General features: G+C 30.1%; 2 protein-coding genes across 2 annotated transcripts; both read left to right on the top strand.

Annotated features, from left to right (window-relative positions):
• Positions 1-8,363: 8,363 nt before the first annotated feature.
• Positions 8,364-10,812, top strand: Phum_PHUM446190 (class B secretin-like G-protein coupled receptor GPRghp2, putative; the record flags this gene model as incomplete). The annotated part of the gene is made up of 3 exons (XM_002429600.1): positions 8,364-9,198; positions 10,301-10,521; positions 10,612-10,812. 3 exons carry the CDS (start codon positions 8,364-8,366, stop codon positions 10,810-10,812), a joined length of 1,257 nt encoding a protein of 418 aa, XP_002429645.1.
• A 4,548-nt stretch (positions 10,813-15,360) lies between these two features.
• Positions 15,361-24,932, top strand: Phum_PHUM446200 (myst histone acetyltransferase, putative; the record flags this gene model as incomplete). The annotated part of the gene is made up of 12 exons (XM_002429601.1): positions 15,361-15,936; positions 16,206-16,642; positions 16,755-17,581; positions 19,374-19,484; positions 19,634-19,745; positions 19,841-20,114; positions 20,206-20,329; positions 20,404-20,651; positions 20,731-23,703; positions 23,785-23,979; positions 24,062-24,450; positions 24,599-24,932. The coding sequence occupies 12 exons, from the start codon at positions 15,361-15,363 to the stop codon at positions 24,930-24,932; spliced, it is 6,600 nt and encodes a 2,199-aa protein (XP_002429646.1).
• Positions 24,933-25,000: the final 68 nt, after the last annotated feature.

The raw sequence follows: 25,000 nt of genomic DNA on the forward strand, positions 1-25,000 counted from the left end.
TTTCTCCAGTATTTCACAACCTTTTGTCCCCTTCTTTGATTGTTTGGCGTATCCGGTTTGGTGGATGCTTTTGGATTAGCTTACGTCACCTGCTTTCACCATTATCTCTCAGTATGTGATATCCGGTTTTTCACAACTGTCACAGTAAACTGTAAATCCTCGATCGTACAAAAAACATCCTGACCGGGATTGAAAACCTTCATATTCGTGCCTGAGATGTTCCGATGAAAATAATTTACAGATTTTATCATGGCTTTCCATTCGTTATAACCAAATTTAATCGCGTTGCAAAATTAAACGTCAGATAATTATTATATAAATTATAATCGACGTGGCAGCAGATGATAAAATTATTTAATCCTTTACGAATCGTTATTGATATTCCACGTGATTACTTCTTATCATTGACCGGTCACCGCCGCCACCGCGGCAATAATAAAATAATTTTTTTTTCGTAAAATGTTTTCGGTCGCCATTTTAATTCCGAATAAATGGAATTTTGTTTTTTTTTTTTTTTTTTTTTAAAACGCAAAATTTAGTAACATTAGTAAGAAAATTAGTATACGAAATCACGGCGGGGTCAAGGTTTAAAGTTTGAATTAAAATATACAAAAAAAAAAAACAAAATTTAAAAAAAAATAAAAACTTTCGGGGGAGTAATTAAAATATTAGTCAAGAATAACTTCTCGGTTAAAAAAAAAAAAAAAAAACATTTATTATTATTATTATTATTATTATTATTATTATTATTATTATTATTATTATTATTATTATTATATAACGTCACGTTCGACGACTTTGCTGCGGTTAATTGCAACGACATTCCCGTACTTTATTAATATTTTTTTAATTCATAAAGGTCGTTAGTTAATTGACAAGGTGAAAAAAAAAAAAACAAACAAATACAAACAACAAACAAACAAACAAACAATGAAAATCAAATGTGTCGATTATTTTTTCGAACGAATCATCATCATCATCAAATAATTAAAAATTCAAATTTAAATTTTTTTGTTGTTGTTGTCATGCAACAAGACGAATTTATTTTGCATTTTAAAATCATATCAATCAAACACACGCTCTCTCTCTCTCTTTCTCTCTCTCTTTCTCTTTTTCCTTTCCTCTCTCTCTCTCTGGTTTCTCTTTTCCCCTCTCTCTATCTCTCTCTTTCTCTCTCTCTCTCTCTCTCTGGTATTAATATATTTAACCGAGTCCAAAAGAAAAAATAATTTATTTAAAGAGGTAAATACGATTTTCTTTTCTTTCTTTTTTTTTTTTTTTCCTTTTTCCTGTGTGGGAAACAACGAAAAGTAGTTTTGACATTTTCTAAAAAAGAAAAAGGAAACGCTTCAAAATTTAATTTTAAAAAATCCAAATTCCGTCCCCTCATCATTATTATTATTATTTCACCCCTTGTAAATATCCCCGAGGAATAAATTTCGATTTATTTATATATATATATATTTTGTCGTTCGTTTAATTTTCAAACGCGGCGCTACGAAACAATCAAATTAATGATAATAATAATAATAATAATAATAATAAACAGTTAAAACATATTCGATTATGAAATATATAAAGAGACGATTATGTATTTCCCCACCCTCCCTCCAATTATTCCTTCGAGGTGTTTATTTATTAATAAACTTTGTGATTTTAAAATGAGTGAATTAATAACTGTTTCGACCGAATCGTATTAATAATATAAATATATATATTTTATTTATTAATTTTTAAATATTAATAAAAAATTTAATTTAAAATCAATAATAACTAATTGATAATAATTTTATCATTGACGAATACTACTCGCATACATACACATATACATAAATATTAATTTTTTTTTTTTTTACATTTAATAATCCTTGGCATTTATTTATTATTATTATTATTAATAATAATAATAAAAAAGAGTATAAATAAAAATACGATGACTGATTCGATAAAATCGATAACCGGATTTCGATACGAGAGAAATCTACGAAAAACTCTAAATAAAAAAAAAAGGGGGGGGGATAAAAATTTAACGAATTTTATTGCGTCGTCTGCTATAATTTTTTTTTTTTTCGTATATTTTAATTAATCCCGAATTTATTTATATGTAAATGAATAAATAAAAAAAAGTGGGGAAAATTTTAAATAAGAAACGTTTGTCGGTTTAATAGATTGATTAATCAAATTTATGATGTCAACAAAAAGGATCGATCGATCCATCGATCGATACATCGATCCGCGTGTTCCTTTTTAAATGTAAGAAAATTTTATTTTGCGGTTTCTCCCCCTACCCCTCCCCCGCCCCCCCGTTAAATTTATTTTTAATTTACATTCGGATTTACGTAAAAAGGAAATTTTATTTTCGTATTAACAAAACCGCAAATTTAGAAGAAAAAAAAAAAAAAAAAAAAAAAGATTTCCCGAAAAATTTCCCCGGGAAATTATTTTTGTGTTCTGTACATAAAATTAATTATTAATATCAATTTATAAATATATAATAATAATAATAATAATAATAATAATAATAATAATAATAATAATAATCAATAAGGAAATTTAAAGTAAATTTATTTTTGTTTATATTCGTAACAATCGATAAATTTTGGTTGTTTGTTGTTGTTGTTGTTTTATAAATATAAAACAAACGTTGAATTCATTCATTTCTTTACTGAATATATCTATACATATATGTACGCGAATATAAATATGTTAATTTTAATTTTTTAAAATGAATAATAATAATAATAATAATAATAATAATAATAAGCCAACGGCCATAGCGTGCTGGTCACACCGGTTCCCGTACGATCACCGAAGTTAAGCAGCATTGGGCGTGGTGCAAACTTGGATGGGTGACCGTTTGAGAACGCCACGTGCCGTTGGCTTAAAAGAGAACAAAAAAAAAATGAGAACAAGACAATGTAAGAACCAAAAACAAAATCTTGTTCTACTGTCGACCTGAGGCAGCTCGACGAGAATGTAAATTTCACTGCTTCTGACCCTGGCCACTCCAAAGATGTTAGTCACTGGAGCCCAGTTCAGGAGACAAATCGTTCCCATCGAAATAAAGATGGACTCAGGAAGACCTTCAAGAATTGATGTGGTGCTATCTTATAATGAGTGGCACCACCGAAATTCGAGTATTTGTCCCTAAGGAATCGGGTAGAAACCTCGGATAAATACTTAAAAAAACTCCGACAAGTAGCCTTGTCGTGTTTAATGGTGGATAATAATAATAATAATAATAATAATAATAATAATAATAATAAACAAATTTCAAAAAGGGTTTATTCGTAACCGTGGAAAAAGAAACAGAAAGAAAAAAAAAACAAACGTGAAAAACGGAAATCCCGGTAAAAGGTTGAAAATCCAAGTTTATGATGAGGAAAAAAAAATGAGGAAAAGCAAACTAAAAAAAAGTAGGAGTGAAAACACGTGAATGAATTCGATTCGACGACAAACAAACAAACTAACCGAACAAACAAACAAACAAACAAAAGAAACAATTGAAACAAAAGAAAACGTATAATAAAAAATTGATTTTTTTTTTGTTTGCGTTTGAAAACCGATTAGGAAATAAAAAAAATTAAAAACTGGAAAATTATTTTGGAAATCGAAAAATAATCGAATTATTATTATTATTATTATTATTATTATTATTATTATTATTATTATTAATATTATTATTATTATTATTATTATTATTATAAATATTATTATTATTATTATTAATATTATTATTATTATTATTATTATTATTATTATTATTATTATTTATAAGATTTCGACCTTAAGTCGTAGCAGAAGACCTTCAAGATTTTTTACGCCACGGCAGAAAAGAAAACAAAAAAAAACCCCTAAACTTTCATTTATCATTATTATTATCATTATTATTATTATTTTTTTTCTTGTTATTTACGCGATGGAAATGATGATAATGATGATGATGATGATGATGATAATAGACAAAAATGCGTAATTCATTATGTAAATAAAAAAATATTTTCCTGTGCATGAATAAGTAAAAAAAAAAAAAAAAAAAAAAAAAAATGTCGGCTGGGATTATATTTAATTTTCATTATGCGCCACCGTTGTTTCAATTATCATTATTATCATTATTATCATTATTATAATTATTATTCTCCACGAGAAACATTTTAATAGAATTTTTCCTTTTTTTTTTTCCCCCCATTTTTTTTTTTTTTTTTTTTTTTTTAACCGGAGATTTATTTGTTTAAAGGTGATTCCTCATACTTTGGTACACACGGATGATGCTGCAACCGTAACCGAGAGAATTATATACTCTCCGAACGTCTTTATGATCTTTTAAGATTTTTTTTTTTTTTAGTTAGGCGCACGAATTAATTTTATCATCATCTTTTAATTTGAGTAAAACATCTCAAGTTGGGAATTTTTATCACAAATCTTTTTCGCAGCATCTGAGAACTAAAGAGAGACAGAGAGCATTTTTTTCCCTTTCATCTCGAGTTTTTTTTCCTTTTTTTACTTAGTTATTATTATTATTATTATTATTTTTCTTATTTGTCGTTAATTCACAGATAAAACTAAACCTTTTTAATCTGAATCCTATCCTTTACATCTTTTTTTTTTTTTTTTTTTTTTGTTTTTGTGAAAAATATAAACACAAAAGAAAGATGAAGTCAATTACATTGTATTCTATTTTCAATAGATTTTTTATGCAGATTACCAATTTTTTTTTTTGTCGTCCAGCTCGTATTATTATTATTATTATTATTATTATTTTCACTTTCGAACACGTCAAGATTCCATGTAGGAATTTTTAAACGTCTATTTCACGTCTCTAACCGATTCGTTGGTGCTATTTATAGAGTATTCTCCGGAGAATGTGGGACGACCCACACAAAGCCATGTCCTGTACGGTTTCTTCAGTTCAAACTCTTCAAAATCTTTTACAAGTTTCCTTTTATTGAATGAATCGTTTCTTGCCTTTATTACTCCCCACATCCTATAAAATTTCATTTTCAAATTTCCATGCTTCAGCCTTTTGTTCGCTTCTTTGACTTTTTGGTGTTTTTTCTCGCCGGTACAGATGCTTCAATTAATTTACACCACTTTTCCACTCAGGATGATATCCGGTTTGTTGGGTGGCACAGTTCTGTCAGTATGGATTTGTTGATCGTACAGAACTGCGCATGAGCCTACTGTCGTAACTGGGCTTGGAATGTGGTTGTACCACTCCTAGGGTAATCCATCTATTCCATACTCCTATGAAGATATTTACATATTCTGTTCTGCCTCTCTAGATATTCACGTTTTGCCAATATCGAACAGCCGGAAACTAATTGATCAGTTGTTTCCGACTGTGATCGGCATGATTCGGCACTTGTCGTCTTGGCGAACCTTAAGAATTACCTTTTCGTAGTTGTAAGTTCTTTTGTGTTTCAACCTTCAATTTTTCACGCCCTAACGAATTGAGCGTACTTTTCTTGTTAATACCTGAAGTATTTAATCTTTTCAGGTGCTGTCAGTGTAACTTTTTCTGTCCCCATCTCCTTTTAAATTTTTTTTTTGGGGTTGGGCTTAGCTGTCGTAAGTTGTAACCTGCTTTTCCTTCAATTCGTTTTCTTTGTTTCCTCTACTACTTGCTTTTTTGAAAACTCCTCTTTTCGTGATATTTTCCTCCATAACCCCTACTTGTGCCAAGGTGGGATGTTGTTGATGGGATTTCATGTATTTTCTCATCCCGACAATAACATTTTATATTGTCACTTCTTTCCTTGTTCTTCTTGTTCCAAGGTATAAGATCCAGGGTCCGATTTTTTAAAATTATTAATAATTATTATCATCATTCTCTCAATTTTACATTTAGGAAAAATAATTTTAAAAAATTTTTCTTATAGAAATTTTATTTTCCGTCGGAGGAAGAAAAAATTAACGAAAACAGACGAAAATGAAAGAGTTAAAAAGAAGAAAAAAAAAATTTTTTTAAATGAGGTTGAACAAAAAAAAAATTAGGGTAATAAAAATAATAATAATAAATAAAAGAAAATAATAATAATAATAATAATAATAATAATAATAATAATAATAATAATTTTTTATTCCCTCTATTTTAATTAAATTCGTAAAAAAAAATATTTTTGTAAGAATATATATATATATATATATATTATTTTCTTTTTTCTAATAAGATTATTAAATGACAAAAAAGAAACTTTTTATTATCCTTATTATTATTATTATTATTATTATTATTATTATTATTATTATTATTATTATTTTTATATACTTAGAAAATTTTAATTAATTTGAAGAAAAAAAAAAAAAAAAAGTTTGCAATTAACAAATTTCAATTTTTTTTTTTTTTTCGTTTTGTAATAACGAAATGATGATGATGATGATGATGATGATAATGATTCGATAGACCTAAGGAAACTAATACAAAATAATTATCACGATTTTAAATTCCATTTTTAATAAAATACAATTTTTTTTTGATTATTATTAAAAATCGGACATATAATATATGTATTCCCATAGGTCGTACAATTCAACGGAAAATGACCGCAAAAACAACAACAACAACAGCAAAAAACCAAAAGCCCGAGTCGTCAGTTAAAAATATAACCGTAACGAAAGTTAACGAAAAACCTCTTTAATTTATATATATAAAAAAAAAAACCGGAAATCGTTTTAAATCAATTACATTATATATATACGTATATAATTTTTGAAGTACGAACAATAATAATAATAATAATAATAATAATAATAATAATAATAATAATAATAATAATGAGTTTCAATTAGTTAAATCTCGACTCGGAATTTTGTTATTATTATTATTATTATTAATAGCATAATATACACTTACGTAAAATATAAATTTAAATTTTTACCACCTCATTATTCTACTTGATTATATCATTAATAAATTATTATTATTATTTCAGAGTAAATAAATACAATACGATATTTTTTTGTTTTTTTTTTTTTTTTTAAAAACAAAGTCAATAAATTTAAATAATAATAATAATAATAATAATTTATACGATGGTAATTAAAATTTAATCAATCGATAATTAAATTATCGATTTATAAATTAGATCAGTCGAGTATTCGCACTCGAAAATTTTTTTTTTTAAATTAAACTTAATTATTATTATTATTATTATTATTAATGACGAAGAGAAAATAATTAAATTTTAATTTTTTTTATATAAAGCATTTATAAAACATAAAGGATTTAGCGTATTTACGTTTGTTTGTTTGTTTCTTTTTCTCCTAATGAAAAAGTAATTGATAAAATTATTAAAAAAAAAAAAAAAAGATTTATTATTATTATTATTATTATTATTATTATTATTATTATTATTATTTATTTATTTATTTATCAATTAAAAATCAATCACGAAAGGAATTTCAAAGAAAATTTTTTTAAAAATTAAACGTGTTGATTTAAAAATAAATAAATAAATAAATTTTTTTTTTTTGTTATAAATATTGGCGGGAAAATTTCCGTTTCAAATATCGAGAAAATTTTTTTTTTTCGGTCTCCACATATTAAAAAAAAAAAAAAAAAAAAAGTCTAACAAACGAAAAATGGTAGAATTTAATTATAAAAGTTATAATCTCCTTTGTTTGTTTGTTTGTTTTGTTTTTTTTTCAAAACGACTAAATGGGGTTGTAACGAATGTTTTGAAATTTTAAAAATAATGTCAAAACACACGCACACACACACACACACACACACACGCACGCACGCACGCACGCACAAAAGTATTAACTAAAGCAAAAGAGTGAGAGAGTAAGAGAGAGAGAGAGAGAGTGAGAGTGAGAGAGAGAGTGAGAGAGAGAGAGAGAGAGAGAGTGAGGGGAGAAAAATTTTATTTTTAATAAGACCCGAAAAAATTAAAAAAGAAAAAAATGTTTGAAATTTAATTTTTTGAATTTACAAAATAATAATAATAATAATAATAGTAATACAAAAGGCACCCAAAAAAAAAAATTAATTAATTAATCGAAAATATTTATTAAAATTTTAATTACTTTGAAAAAAAAGTAATAAAAAACCTGTCAAAATATAAATTTTTTTTTTTTTTACCTTTTGGTTGTTGTTTTCAGAGTCATTGCCATCCTCCCTCTCTTTCTTTCTTTCTCTCTCTCTCTTTCTATTCATATGAAAAAACTTACCCCTAAAAAAAAAAAAAAAAAAAAAAATTTTTTATTTAATTATAAAATTTTGGAACGGAGTAATAATAATAACTAACTCGTTTTTTTTTTTTTTTTTTTGGCAGGTGAAAAATTTGCTAGGGTGATGATTTTTTTTTTTTTTTTGCGGCTAACAAACATGTGAAATAAAGCAAAAAAACGATAGAAAAAAAATGGATAACGATTTGAGCACAGTGGATGCGATCATGTTGGGAGAAGTTGTTTTTCCATTCGACGGCAGCACTAACAACAGCAGCAACAATTTCACAATGCTGATGTTTCCCAGACGAGATCCATTGTACATAGTCATACCAATGACAATTATCTATTCGTTTATTTTCATAACCGGAGTCGTTGGAAACGTCATCACGTTCATCGTCATAGTCAAAAATAAATACATGCACACGGCGACAAATTATTATTTATTCAGTTTGGCCATATCCGATTTATTATTATTAGTTTCCGGTTTGCCGCAAGAAATGGTTTCCATATGGTGTCGATATCCGTACATGTTCGGTGAGATTTTCTGCGTTTTGAGAGGTCTTTCCGCGGAAACATCGACGAACGCTTCCGTTCTCACGATAACGGCTTTCACGGTCGAACGTTACGTCGCCATATGTCATCCATTTTTATCGCACACCATGTCGAAACTATCCCGCGCCGTGAAATTAATTATCGTGATATGGTTGGTAGCGTTGTCTTTTGCCATACCTCAAGCCATACAATTCGGCGTCGTCATCATCGACAACGATCCCGATCAAGCCATGTGCACGTTGAAAAGAACAATTATCGATCACTCGTTCGTTCTCTCTAGCTTTTTGTTTTTCGTCACTCCCATGACTCTGATAACCGTTCTATACGTATTGATCGGCATTAAATTAAGAAAATCGAGCATGATGAAAAGAAACGGAAGTTCATTTTACAACAACGTCGATAATAAAAACAATCAAAGGGGAAAATATTATCCGCCACACCATCAATCGTCGAAAAGAGTTCTTAAAATGTTGGGTGCGTATCCTTTTTTTTTTTTTTTATTTTAAAAAAAAATTTTAATTTATTTGAAAGGTTGTCGTGATATAAAACAACAACCGCACAATCAATCCATTTATTTATTTATTGTTTGTTTGTTTGTTTTTACAATCCGAGATATAAATATAAACAAACAGTAAACATTTATCGACAAAAACAAAACTTAAAATTGAAAAAACAAAATGGATTCTTATTCAAATGATATTTCCCAGTCTTTTTCTTCTTCTTCTTCTTTTTTCCTACACGCATTTATCTTAAAATAATAATAATAATAATAATAATAATTTTTTTTCTTAAAAAATATTTAACATCAAACGTTACCAACATTTAAATGTAACATTAATTTTAAATATTTCATAAAATAATAATAATATTTTATACCCCCGGAGTATACAACAGAGGGTTTAATTAATGATATTTTAATGTTTTCACTTTTCTAGAAAAAGGGTTGTAATAAAAATTATTAAAAAAAAATTACCCCTGTCGGTTTTACCTTTAACCAAGTTAAATTTTTTTTTTTTATATATATATAAAAAACCTTTAAAAATTTAACGAGTAAATTAATACCTGAAAAAAAAACAGAATTTTAACATCGCCTACGAGGAAAATACGTATACGTAGTCTGAACAAAAAAAAAAAAAATTAAAAATATTAACTTTCTACTAAAATAAATTATTATAAATAAATCCGGTACATATAATAATAATAATAATAATAATATTTTTCTTACTAAGGCTTGATTACATATTTTAAATAAAATGAAAGTTTAAAGGTCGTTTTTAATTAACGTATAATTTTTTTTTTTTTTTTTAAATTCATTCAATTTCATTTTTACTTTAAATAATAATAATAATAATAATAATAATAATCCAGGAAATCGCACTATGTGGGACGGCCCACATTCTTCGGAAAATATTATAAGTAGCACCACCGAAATTCGAGTATTTGTCCCTAAGGAATCGGGTAGAAACCTGGGATAAATGCTTAAAAACCCCGACAAATAAGAGCCTTGTCGTGTTTAATAGTGGACAATAATAATAATAATAATAAAAATAATAATAGTAAATTTTTTTGTTTTCAGTTGCTGTGGTTGTTGCATTTTTCATATGTTGGGCACCGTTTCACGCACAAAGACTGGTTTACACATACGGGTCGAATAAAGATAATAAACCGAAAGGAGCCATAATGAAACTTATTTACGAAATAATAACATACGTATCAGGAATACTCTATTATTTATCTACGACCATAAATCCGATTTTATATCATATAATGTCGTTAAAATTCAGGGAAGCTTTTAAGGTGATGATACGATTATTACATTTACTTAATGTTAAAATACTAAAATCTCTGAAATAATTAAACGAGAATTTTATTTAACAAAAATTTTAGGACACCCTTGCTCGTTGTACCTGTACATCGACGAATTCGAATAAAAGAGGAAAATCGTATTTGATACTCAACGGGTATTCGGTGGGTACTTTTTCAAGGAGAAGAGCACATTCGTACGATGCCGATAATTCTAGTAATTTCGTTAGAGATGATTCAATACGATCCAACGGATTGAGTTATGATGTAACTTTATCGAAGTAAGTTTTCTTTTTAAAACTATTTAATAACGATTTCATCAATCAATCAATCAATCAATCAATCAATCAATCAATCAATCAATCAATCAATCAATTTCAATGTCAGAATCAAAAACAATATTATTAATTTTCTTAAAAAAAAACATCAACTTTTAAAAATCAGGAAAAAACAAAAAAAATGTATCGTATCGGAAAGCTTGAAAACCTTGAAAAACGATTTTATATATAATTAATAATAATGATGATAATAATGATAAAATTGAAATTATTGATAGTTTAATTAAAGAGAGGAAAATAAAAATTCCCATATTAGGATAATTGATAATCGTTCTATTTGTATTCGTAGGAAAAATAATAAATTTTTGCTTTGTTTTGTTTTGTTTTTTTCAATACAGGTACAAATACAGAAGAAAAAACGTGTCGGTATCAGAAGTAACCGATGATTCAATAAGGACTGAAATGACACAAATATCACATAAACCGGAATCACCGAGTCGGGGTAACAGTCAAAAACAATTTACCGTCGTCGTACAAATAGATAAATTAAACGATGGAACGCGTAATAATAATAATAATAAAAAAAGCAAGAGAATATTCTGGAAAGATAATTATCCCAACGAAAAAATAAATAGGATTTGGAATGTTTTTAAATGCATAAAATCCGACTCGCCTAAAAGTAAAATAAAAACGGAATACGTATTGACATCTTCGTCGTCGCCTCAACCGTATGACGTTAAGCCTAATCACGATGAAGAAGGCGGTGGAGGATTTAACGGCGATTCGAACGTATTTGAAAATTTAAAAATGGAGGAGGGGGAAAACGAAACGAAAATGATTTTGTCTTCCGAATCTTCGGAAGAAGATAATTTAAAAAATTCGAAATATGAAAATAAAATTAATAAAAATTTATCGAAAATTGATAATAATAATATTGAAACAACGAACGATGACGAAGTGTGAAATATTATCGCGTTTTCTCGCGTTTTCTCGTTCTTTCGAGAATAAAAATCTTATTCGAAAAATATTTTTTCGTATACGTACGTCATGTGAAATCCCCCCAACAACAACAAAATACAAAAATTTGTTTTAAAAATACGTTAAAAATATTTATGGTCATAAATAAAAAATAAATAAATGACGTATTTACTAATTTTTTTTTTTTTACTTTTCTATCTATTTACTATTTGAAACGTGGAAGAAAGAAAAAGAAGAATTTATTTTTATATAAATTTCACGATTTGTTATTGACAATTGATATATAATTTATTTATTTTTCGTCAAAAATTTCAACAAAATCGGATTTTTCCCTTTTTATACTTTCGATTTTTCTGACAACCGACGAGAAAACCCCCCCCCTTCCCCCCCCCCCAAAAAAATATTTTTATACTTTTTTTTAAAAGCCTTTTCGAGTTTTATTTAAATTCTAAATTTTTTTCAATTGGGAACAATTTAAATAAAATAAAAATTATTATTATTATTATTATTATTATTATTATTAAATGTGAGTGATATATACCACAAAATATCACCTTTCATGTGTAGTAAAAGGTTGAACAATAACAACAACGACAACAAATTTTGACAAAAAAAAGGTTAAAATAAAATAAAATTTTTGTTTTTTTTTTAAAAGTCAAAAAAAAAAAAACACTTGTTGAATCATATTTTCATAAAATTCAATTTAATTCCTTTTTCCTACTTTGTTGTTGTTGTTGTTGTTTGTTGTTGTTAACAACAAAAAACTAATTTAAAAATTTATTGCATTTTGAATACATAAACAATGAATCCCTTCTTTTTTTCCCTGTTTTAATTGTTTCATTTCATTTAAAAATTTTTTCTTCATAAAGTTATGCATTTGTATAATTAATAATCAAATTATTATTATTATTATCACTATTAAAACTTTTTTCTAAAATTCAAATATCTTATTTTAATGTTTAACAAATAAAAAGAAAGAAATTCATTTTTTCTTATTTGATCTAATAGGTTTTAACAATTTCATGTAAATTTCCTTTATCAAGTTATAAGTTATTATTATTATTATTATTATTATTATTATTATTATTATTATTATTATTATTATTATTATTTGTTTAAATATCACATAATTATTCCTTTTTAAATAAATAAAAAAACTGATAGATAAATTATTATTAATGATTTAACATATGAAAGGGGTTGGTGCAAATAATTATGTATACATAATGCATAAAATTTTTTACATTATAAATGGTGGTAACAGATACCAACTCTCCTATACCTTTTTGAAAACCAAAAAAAGCAGAAGATGATATAAATAATCAAAAAGAAGAAGGTGTACTAGCAAAAAGAGAATATTTTGTTCTTATTATTATTCATTTTTGCCAAATTGAATTTGAATGAAGGGCCTAACTTGTTTTCTTTTAATCTTCACAAAATATTTTATTTACCTGGTTTTAAATAGTACCTTTTCTATTATAAGTCTATTAAAATCTTTCTCTCTCTTTTTCTCTCTCTCCCTAGGGAACTAACTAATTTCTTGACTATCTTTCAAACTTTGATTGGAAGAATTAGTTTGTATGAAAGTTAAATTTAATTTTTTTTTATTTACCTAAACTAATTTAGTTAAGATAGGAGGATTAATTTCTTTCATGATGGCCCTCCTCCATCATAAGTGTCATTCTTAATTACTACTAGTATATACATCAAATGTTTCAATAAGAACACAGAAATATATCAATGGAAAAGTTGAGAATTACCAATACTATTATAGAATGCAATAACATTATTAGCAACATGAACATTAGCAACATGAACAATAGCCACATGAACATTAGCAACATGAACAATAGCCACATGAACATTTTGTTAAAATAAATTTTGGGGGGAAAAATAGTAATTTACATACATAAAACCTCTTTGATTTTTAATTTGAAAACTGAATTGTGAGAATAGTGTGTTATGGAAGGGTCATAGCAATTTCACCCCAATAAATACCCCGTTCTTAAAGTACCATGTTAAAGAAGGGTTTGTTAAAATTAGGTTAATAATTTTTAATATAAAATTAATCCTTTAATTAACTTTCAATGCAATAAATTTAATCAATTAGTAATGTTTGATATTGTGCTTATATTTAATAGAAATAGAAATACATTGCTATTGTTGCATGCTATTACGTTTCTTTGATTAGTAAGAACATAGAATGTTCTATGGTTTTCCATAGAAAAAAAATCAAACTTACCTTTTCGGCGTTTTTTCGGTTATTTTCGAGTTTCACATACACTTTTATTCACACTAATCGACTAAAACAAAAGTAAAACTAAAAAAAATGTTTAAATCACAATAAAAACGTTTTAGAAAACATTAAATTAAAAAAAAAGACTTCTTTATATTCAAATGTCAAAAGTTAGTTAAAAAAGGAAAAAATGGCTGACGGCAAACTGAAGAGTAGAATTTGCGCCAAAAAGTGAGCATGGTGCGCTCCGGTTAGTAACTAATATCTAGTTCCACGATATTTCAATGTATTTTTAATTTTGTTTAAATGAATTTAATATTTCATGTTTGTGATTTGTGACATTACATTTGTAATAAGTATTTCTTAAAATATATTTATTCGAGTATATTTATTATTATATATTACAAAATTATTACAAAAAAGAAAACAGGTTTGTAATTATCGATTGGCGCTTGCGCTTTTACCGAATAGAGATGTCCTGACAGAAGCCATCTTGTCTAAACTCGTTTCTCATTGGAATTTTGTATTGAAAATATATTTATATTATTCTTTATAATTAAAGTGAGTCATTTAATTTAAATAAGACTGCGGTTATTGTTTATGTAAATAAAAGTATTTATTTTTTTTTTGAGATTCGTTTGTTTTGGTACAAGGGTTTAGTTTCAGTTTACAAATTTTTTATTTTTGTTTGTGACGCGACGGGCTATTGTGTGTAATTCATTAGAAAATGAACTGCTTTGTTTTTTCAAGTTGGAGCGTATTTGTGGATTATTTATTACTTGGAAAAGAAATAAATGAAATTATATGCATATATTTAAAGGCTTACAAAACTTAATTTATTGAATACTGAATGCTTTCAAAAAACACATTTTACATCCGCCCAATATGGCTGCCTTCCGACGGGAACCGAAATTTTTAGATGAGCTACTTTCATATTTATTCCTTTCGATAGATTCATTTTAAAATAAATGAACGAAAAGGGTTAGTTTTTGTTACAGTCTCAAAAACATATTAATAAAAACTGTTTTGTCTAAAGTATGTTTCAAAGTTAAGTTTATATTATTTTGTTTAAATGTTTTTCCCGGTTCTGCGAAGCGGTGTTGTAGCTTGCAGACCCGGGTTTTCGTTACTTTCTTGTTTTAGTAACTCAACTGGATGCTATCGTCTTGTTTTGTTTTTTTAGTTAATAAAACTTAAGTAGTATAATCTAAATTTATGAAATAATGGTGCTCTCAATAAATTCTTTGAATTTATTTGACGTCGTGCATAAAAACTGGTTAAATATAAAGGCGGTGTATTAATTGTATTTGGACAAATAGCAAATACTCTTAGAAATTCAAAATGGGAGATGTAGAACTGGAAGGAGTGGACTTGCAGACTTGGGGAAAATGGATGCTTGAAGCCATAAAAAAAATACGTTCTCAAAAACAAAGACCGTCGGCGGAACGTATAATTCATGCCATAAGACAGCATCACAATTTCCACGAAGATGTTATAGCAGAAGCTTTAGACCAGTCTGTCAAACAGGGAATCGTTTTAAAAGTTTTCAACAAAGGTCAAAGCACATACAAAGATCCCGAAGGAGTTCCAGTCAGGCAGCTTAACCTTGCAAAGTGCTCTGATTTATCAAGAATTGTCGTCAAAGCTGCTAGGGAACTGGGAGAAAGAGATGGATCGTCTCTTAAATCTATCGAAAGGCACATTCAGCTTACGTATGAAGTTGATGTACCACCAAACATGGATTTAAGCTCGGTACTTAGACTTTCAACCAAGCGTGCAATTGCTCGAGGTCAACTGGTTAAAAGGGGTAATAATTTCAAACCTGTCGAAGAAGTTGGATCAGGAACCAGTAGGAAAAAAATGGAAGTATGTAAAGTAGATCAGAAACCATCCAATGCGAACACTTCTTTTACCAAGGTAAGTAAAAGTTTAATAAATACTCGTTTGTGTCTCTCATTTAAAAATTTAATGTCTTATCGGTGAAAGTGATCGATTAAATTAATATCCATAATAAATTGTAATTTTTAATGTTAATCAATACTCTAAATTTAATAATAATAATAATAATAATAATAATAGTGACTTAAAGTTTTCAAAATACTTTCACCTATCATTGAGTTGTGCTTCGAGTTTTTTTTTAATAAATGTTATAATCGAGTCTCTAATAATTATGTAATATTTTTCAGTCGAGTTCTGCATTACCCATTTGTGGAGAATGCTTAGGTACGTCTGCAAAAAATCGTCTAGGAAAAGAAGAGCCATTGAGTTCATGTTCGAAATGTGGTACATCAATACATTTATCTTGTTCTCCTGGAGGTTTTGGCAATGAGTTCGCATTGCAGTTGAAAAAGGGAGGACAGTGGGTTTGCGAAGAATGTAGCACTTGTAAGGGATGCGGTCGTTCAAACGATCAAACTTGCCTTTTATGTTGTAACGAATGCAATGCCGCGTATCATTGGTCCTGTTTGGATCCCTTAGCAGATCGTCGTCCCAAACGACCTTGGCGATGTCGACAGTGCATCCAAAATCAGCTAAAAGCAGATACCAAATCGAAAAAATTGAGGGCAGCTGAAAGCGTGAAAAATAAGTATTCAAAAGTGAGAGGAGAAAGTAGAAACCAAAGGTAAGAGGAATTTTCAATAAAAAAAAAAAAAAAAAAAAAATTACTTTTATCATGATTATTTATTTATTAACTATAATTATTTATTAAATGTAAAAAAAATTTATATATTTAGGTTTTCAGAAAATTCCAAGTCTTATCAAGTTTTAAAAATGTCGAGCCTTGAAAAGTCGATACGACAGCGATTGACGAAACAAGCGAGGTTAAAAAGGAGAAGAACGAAAAGTTCAGACTTTGACAGTTCGAGCTGTGGATATGGTAAAGATGAAGATTCTCTTTGGTTTGACCCTGGTAGGCAATTAGAGGAAAAAAGTGATAAAATATCAAAAGAAAAGCAAAAGTTTTTCAGGCACAGTGCTTTCAACAAAGGTTCTAAGAATAAATTAACGACAGATTTAACAGATGAGAACAAATCGAAAGCGAAAGAGCAGGCTTGGGGGTTTGCGGCTGCTGCTGCTGGCGGCATAGCAACCGGACCTTTTAGCTTGTCCGTCCGCGACAGTGGAAGCAGTAACGATACCGCTCAGCCGTGCACTTCAACTAACGATAGTTACGAAAAATATAAATCTGGGTTTGGCCGGCTCAAGGGTTTATTCGACGGTCTAAGTCATTTATTTGCCGCTCCGAGCCATGCCAGAATGCGTCCGGGCACGTTTTCAAATTACGGTCTCTCTAAGAGAAAACCCAAAAATCCCGATGGGAAAACATTAGAAACCGATAAAGAAATGATAACGATAGATAAAAATCTTTCACCCTCGATGACGCCCTCACGTTTATTTAAAACTGCCGTGAGCAGTAAGCAACACGAACAAGAGAGAAGGCGAATTATATCGGGGGACTTGTTCAATGCCGGGACACGGATGGAAGAGATAAAGATGAAAAAGAGACATATTATCGCAGAAGCTACGGCCACCCAGCAGCATCACCGCGGAACAAACTCGGGTAAGACAAATATTGCTTGGCCCAGGGTGCGGTTGTGTGTCTGGGTGGCTGGCTGGCTGGCCAAAGCACTTTTTTTAGTCTCACGAAAGCTCAGCCTCTCACTGTTCACATTTTGCTTTTATGTAATTTTTTTTTTTTTTTTATCTCATATCTTTGATTTAATTATTATTTAATGGTGTTGACTCTTGACTAACCCAAAAAAAAAAAAAAAAAAAAAAAAAAAAAATTCTAATAATCAAACGAATAAAAATTCGGATAATGGATTTTTGTGTTATTACATCACAACATTGGCACTAAATTTTTTTTTTTATTATCATTATTTAAAAAAAATAATTAATATTAATATTAATAATAATAAAAAGGTGTTAATTATACTGACATTGAATCGGTTTTCTAACCATAAGGCTTTTGTGTTCTGTATTTATATTATTATGATGATGATGATGATGATGATAACGGTTATATGCATTGTGTTATTGTACATGCTTTTCAATTTTCAAAATTTTTTTTTTTTTTTTTTTTTTTTTGGTTTCATGTTCATCATAAAAAGCTTTTCTGCATTTTTTTTTTAACAATTTTATTAAAATTTTTGGTATTAAAGTTTTACTAAAAAAAAAAAAAAAAAAAAAAAGGAAAATTAAATTAAAATTAAGGGTAAGGAGTTGGTTATAAACCTGGTAATTAATTAATTTAACTAAATATATATCTATTATCATCATTATGTATGTGTCTCTTAATAATTACTGTATAAAAAAAAAAAAAAAAAATGTAAAAATGCATTTTCATTTCACATAATCAAATAATGGCATTAAATAACAAAAATAATTTTGTATTTTGATGTTCGTGTTAAAAATGAAGGTGCATTTTTTAACTAAAAAAAAACTAAAGTAAATACCTGAACCTGTGAACCTAAGGGAAAAAAAAAATCATTCGTGTTGTATTTATTTGGAAAAGGAGGTAAAAAAAAAAAAAGAAATATTAATTTTACATTGTTTTTATTAAATTATTTATTGAAAAGGTATTAATATTATGTACCACGTGGTGTAAAGTATTTTTAATAGTGAAGGAGTATTTAAAAAAAGTTTTTTTTTGGCTTTGTAAACTACTACTAAAAGTAAAATGTGTAGAAGTGCTGCTGAGAACTGTCATTTTAAACGTAATCGAAAATGGCAAATTTTTTCAAAGGTTTTTATTTTAAAAATATTGTGCTTAATTTAAAATTTATTAGGTTTGCTAAAAAGCTCGCTTGAAAATGAACATGCCTTAAAAATAGTGTAACATAAAAAAAAAAAGAAAACTTTTACTCAAGCCTACCAGGGTCATTTTTAATTAAGAAATAATTGCATGTAATATTTAAAAGCTTGTTTTGACTTTATATATAAAAAAAGAGAGAGAGAGAGAGAGTGTGTGTGTGAGGGAGAGATGGAGGAAGAGAGAAAGAAGGGAAAAAAAAAAAAAAAGTTTTGAATTTAAAGTTTAAGCTTTTTTTTTTTTTTTTTTTTTTTTTTTTGCATGGAAAAAAAAAGAATGAAAGGAAGGTCATTTTAATTGTTCATATTAATTTTCATTATTCATTTTTTATTAATAATAATAATAATAACAATCATAATAATATTGGAAAATTTAGTTGGTATAAAAAAAAAAAAAGAGAGAGAAAAGCGTTTAATATTATTGATTTTTTTTTTAGGTATAAAAATTTATAATGAAAAAAAAAAAAGGGTGATTGATTGAGGAAGATGAAATGTAATGATTTGTTTTTTTTTTTTTTTTTTTTTTTTTTTTATTCTTCCAGGGTCCAATGACATAACGGATGCTGTTTTGCAAAAGGCAAGTTTACCTCCAGGTGTCACACCTAAAGACGTTGAATTGTTTAAAGAAACGAGAGAAAGATCGAATTCTGTGAGTTTTATTTTAAAAAAAAATTTTTTATTTTAAACGAAATCCCTTTTTTCGGTTTATTATCTTTATTATCTAATTTTTTTTTTTTTTTCCAGTCGACTCCTGCTGTTATTCCTCAAGCGGAAACGATTCTCGTACCTGGAACGACGACAGGGAGTAATAATAGTTTTTCTCTTGACAGTGATAGATGTCCGGCCGCGATAGAATTTGGAAAATACGTCATCGAAACTTGGTATTCGTCTCCCTTTCCACAAGAATATGCCAGGTCACTAACGTAAATTTTTTTTTTTTTTTTTAATTGCGAAGAGACGGAAATTTTTAATAATAATTATTATTATTATTATTATTATTATTATGCAGATTGCCGAAATTATTTCTATGCGAATTTTGTTTGAAATATACAAAGAGTAAAGGCGTTTTGGAACGACATCAGGACAAGTGCACGTGGAGGCATCCTCCGGCCACCGAGATTTATCGGTGTAACGATTTATCCGTTTTCGAAGTGGATGGAAACGTCAATAAAATTTATTGCCAAAACCTTTGCCTTCTTGCGAAATTGTTTTTAGATCATAAGACTTTATATTACGACGTTGAGCCTTTTTTATTTTATGTACTCACGAAAAATGATGAAAAGGTGAGGAAGGACACTGTGTGTGTGCGTGTGTGACACTGTTGTTGTTGAAAAGGAAAATTGTCATTTAAATGTTTTTTGGTTTGTTTTTAAGGGTTGTCATTTAGTGGGATATTTTTCTAAAGAAAAACATTGTGCCCAAAAATACAACGTGTCGTGTATTATGACAATGCCGCAGTATCAAAGACAGGGTTACGGACGATTTTTAATTCATTTTAGTAAGTTTAAAAAAATTTTTTTTTTTTTTAGAAGTTGGCGAAATTGTTTATTTTATGTTGCGATTTAATTTCAGGTTATTTGCTATCGAAAGAAGAGGGTCAACCTGGAACGCCTGAAAAACCGTTGTCCGATTTAGGGCGTGTATCGTATCACGCTTATTGGAAATCGGTCATATTAGAATATTTGGCAGCACACAGAGATGTCGGAAAAGATAACATGCAAGTAACAATAGATGCTATAAGTAAAGAGACTGGAATGTATGGACATGATATAGCAGCAACTTTGCAAATGATGGATATGATATGTCTGATAAAAGTTTCGGTATTGAGGATTATTTATAATTATTTAAAAAAAAAAAAAAAAAATATTTGAAACTAATTTTGTTTTCCTTTTTTCTTAGGAGCCTGCAGCCAATTGTAATCCTTGGGCTTCGGCATCGGAAAAAAGTAAACTTGCTCTTTGCGTCGATTGGAACTTGGTGAAAGAGCATGCGGAAAAGGCAGCCAAAAGTAAAACGCGAATACGAATAGATCCAGACTGTCTAAGGTGGAAACCTTTAATGACTCAAATTCCTAATCCTTACCAGGACGCGGAAGAAAATTTACAATCTAACGAATCCGCGGAAGATGTGATTGGCGAAAAAAATGGAGAGAGCGAAAAGAATGAACCGTCTTCTTCTTCGTTTGAATCACCATCCGTCAAAACAAGCAAAAAGGGAAAGAAACAAACATACGATTCGTCATTCGAAACCCCTCTCTCCACGGACGAACCGTTATTCAAAAGGGAGAAAAGAAAAAGGAAAATATCAGAAGCACCCGGTGATGTCACACCGGCAAAACAAGAAAAATCAATTAATTCATCGAAAAGAAGAATTTTAAGCGTGTCTTCGAAAATAAAAGGGTTGGAGGAGGAGAGTAAAAAGACGGAATTATTAAATCCTGATAATCTTCAAAATAGAGTTATCGAGGATCAGGAGCAAATTCTTAAAAGTGTCAAAAAGGCGTCGAAAAATAGGAGGATAAATTATTCAAGCGAATCATCTTCCTTTCAGAATAAATTAAAGAGCAACAACAAGGAAGACGAAGAGGTTAACCTTAAAAGAGTTTCTCGTTCTCACTCCAAAGAATCGAAAAATCAAGAGGAAAAGGCTGTCGTTGGTAAGAATTCGGGAACAAAAACAGGGGAATCCGTCGACTCGACGCCAAAAGTATTATCATCAAGGTCGAAGAAAAAATTTAGAGGGAAATCGAAGAAATCTAAGAAAAATTGGCAAAAGCATAAAAAAGAAATTAAAATGCCCGAACTCAAACCTGAAATTCAATCTACGTTAAAAAGAAGGGACAGCATTCATTTGGCGCCATCTTTATCTCCCGCTCCGGAGAAAAATGATGCTGCTGCTGCTGCCGCCGCCGAAGATGTCGTTAAAGAAAAGAAAGACGATGTTCGGAGTAGTAGCAGACTACGAAAGAGTATATTGCCGAATAGCAAAAAATCCGTCCGGTGTCGTAAAAAACAAATCAACTACGCAGTGCCTGCAACACAGAAAACTAGCATGAGTGAAGATTCAGACGAAAGTAATTTACCATTAGCCGTTTCTATGTTGCAAACTACAGATAAGCACAATGACCTTCCCGACCAGAAGGGAAGCGATTCAAGTCAAAATGTTGAAGAAAATGTAAGCTGTGATAAAAAAGGAATAGGAAACAAGAATACTGCGAATAATAAAAATAGTACTAACACGAGTAAAAATGAAAGTAACAATAGTAGTAATAATAATAATAGTATTAATAACAACAATTATGGTAATAGTACTGACGGTAGTAACAATAGTGATTGCAATAGTAATAATAACAACAACAATAATAATAATAGTAATAATAATAACAACAACAATATTTGTAACAAAGATCTTATAAAAGACGAATTGAAAATGGAAGAAATAGCGGATAAAGAAGTAGAAAAAATTTTAGAACCTTTACTCGAAAAGGGATCGAGTGATAAAGAAGCGGAAGAAACATCGAGAGGAACCAATGAATGTAAAGAAGTTTCAGTTGAGGACGAAGAAAATTCCAAATTGCATAATAAAGAACAATCCGATAGTCGTGTCAGTGATCAAGTGGCTGTGCTTAGTTCAGAAAAAACCCTGTTTGCGGACTCGAAAGAAAAAGACACGCCGCATACGCGGAACGAATTGATAGAATGCGAAGAAAATTTGGAGCAGCAAAATAAAAGTGGTTATTCCGAGACGAAAGAAGTGCTAGTAGTAACGGTGAACCGGTGCGTTGAAAATTCTGATTTAAAATTTTTTAAGGCTGAAAATGAATCTCAAGACAAACAGTTGAATAACGTTAATACCGTGAAAAATTGTGAAGTTGACCAAGGGAAAACGGTTAGTGTAAACGATGAGGGTACGGAATCGAAAGAAACAGATGTGAAAAAAACCGAAGACGCGAATCATCAAGCGGAAGAATGTCAAAAGTCGGAAAGGTTCGATAGTAAACGCCATAATAAAGATGAAAGTGAGGTCGAATCCAATCGAGAAGAGCAGAAGAAAATCCATCGTAACGAGCCAAAGTCCATTTCTGACTTCGAATTGGGTGACCAATGCTTGAAAGACAGTAGCCAACTGTGTAAGGACGACAGAAATGTCGACAAGATCGAGGAGAACGAAAATGCAAAAACGAGTGTCGAAACAAAAGATGAAAAATTTGAGAATGATAAAAAGGCTAACAACAAAAATTCTCCTAATGTTGTCATCGTGGACGATCAAGAGCGTGACAAAAATTTAGGAAAGGCTGAAAATAGTAACGACAGTTCACAGTGGAGTCAATGTTCAACGCAAACAAGAGTGGAGGACGAAAAACCTAAAAGCTGCGAGGTAGTGGAAGTTTCGACGACTCCCCCTTGTATAAAAAGAACACCGCCTACGCCATCACAACCCGACATACCTAGCATGGGCGTCTACACTCCCGATTCGACCACGAATTCCGTTCATTCGCTGCACGGGTACGGTCAATGCGATTTAGATGTCAGTCAGTTGGGTCTGGAAAGTCCGACGTCGATTTCTTCGAACGATTTGAACCCGGAATCCGTGAGACCTCCTTCCGTTGTTTCCCATCCCGCTCCTCACCATCAAACGTTTGAATGCTCTCAACAAGTGGTTGGACACCAACATTTATCGGTTCCGGCATCTTCTCCGCAACATCAACATGCCATACAAATGGCACAATACATGCAAGCTCATTTACATCATCAAACGAAGCCCACGAAACACAGGGGACGATCCTCTCAACAGCAACCCAAACAACAACCGTCTGCGCAACACAGAGGAAATTCTCCTCATCAAAGGAGGCCGCCCTCGCCTTTGCTACAGGTAAATTTCTTGAAAAAAAGATTTTGTGATTTGGATGTTTTAGTTCTTTTTTGATTTACGCCTCTAATGCACGTTTTTCAGCCGCCCCAACAGCAAAATAGAACTTCTTCTCCTGCATCAGGCCATCAACAACAGCAAATGACCAATGAGCAGCAACTTCAGCTGCATAATCAAATGATGCAACAAGCGGGATATTCCCATCATCACGCACCCATACAGCATCATCATACGCCTCACAACATTATTTCTCAAGCTAACTACATGGGAATGTCCCAGGTAAGTAATATATTTATAATTTAAAAAATTTTTTTTTAAAGATGTGACATAGTGACCCAAAAAAAATTTTCATCATGATCAGGCTAGTAGTTACGTCAGCGTTCCCATGACTACGGTCATTCAACATCACATGGCTCAACAATCGGCAGCACTAGGTCATCAACGTTGTACCGTTTCCACTCCCACTAACTTTTACATTCAAACGCACAACCCCACACCGGCTTCATCTTCCACTCAGACTCCGTCGTGCAGCTTGGCCAAATTGCAACAACTCACCAACGGTTTGGAAATGATACCTCCGTCTTGCAGCAACGTTACGCCTCCACCCGCTTGCAGCACGGTGACTCCTCCGCCACTTCAACCTCATCACGTGCACGGTACAATGACTCCTCCTCCACCGACGAGGCAATTGGAAATACAGCAACAGAGTGCTCGATCTCTCGCCACACCTCCCGCATCGAGTCAAGTCACGTTGGCAAATTATCACAAATACTATCAAGTAATTGTGGGGGAAAAAAAAAAAAGAAAAACATTTTCCACTCACCTTTAAGACATTTGTTATAAAAATTTTATATTTTTTTTAGGGTATATCACCCTCTTCGGTTCCGCGGTCCTCGAGGGGAACTCCTTCCGTTCATCAAATGCAAGCGGCAAGCGCGAGAGTGAGTCCGAACGTGCCCGCTCTCAATCCCAATCTCGTGGCTCAATACGGCGGACTCAACGGGTACAGGGTAGCTGCTCAGCAAGGGTCTCCGGTCACCGGGTACATAGCAAATTCGGCCGGATTCATGAATCAACCTCCTCAAATGCCCGTCCAAATGGGAGTCATGAACATGCAAAGTCAATACCAGGATCAAGCTTTGCAAAGAGCACAACAGAGTCCCATGTACACGACGTACGGGTACATCAACAGTAGTTTAATGCAACCGTTGAACGGTTCAATGAGGAGGTAGTCGAATTGTTCAGGCTCACGAAAATGTGTCACGTGAGTTCTGACTTTTTTTTTTTTTTTTTTTTTTTT

The sequence above is a fragment of the Pediculus humanus genome, genomic scaffold (genome assembly GCF_000006295.1).
Source record: "Pediculus humanus corporis 1103172108215 genomic scaffold, whole genome shotgun sequence".
NCBI lineage: Eukaryota > Metazoa > Arthropoda > Insecta > Psocodea > Pediculidae > Pediculus > Pediculus humanus.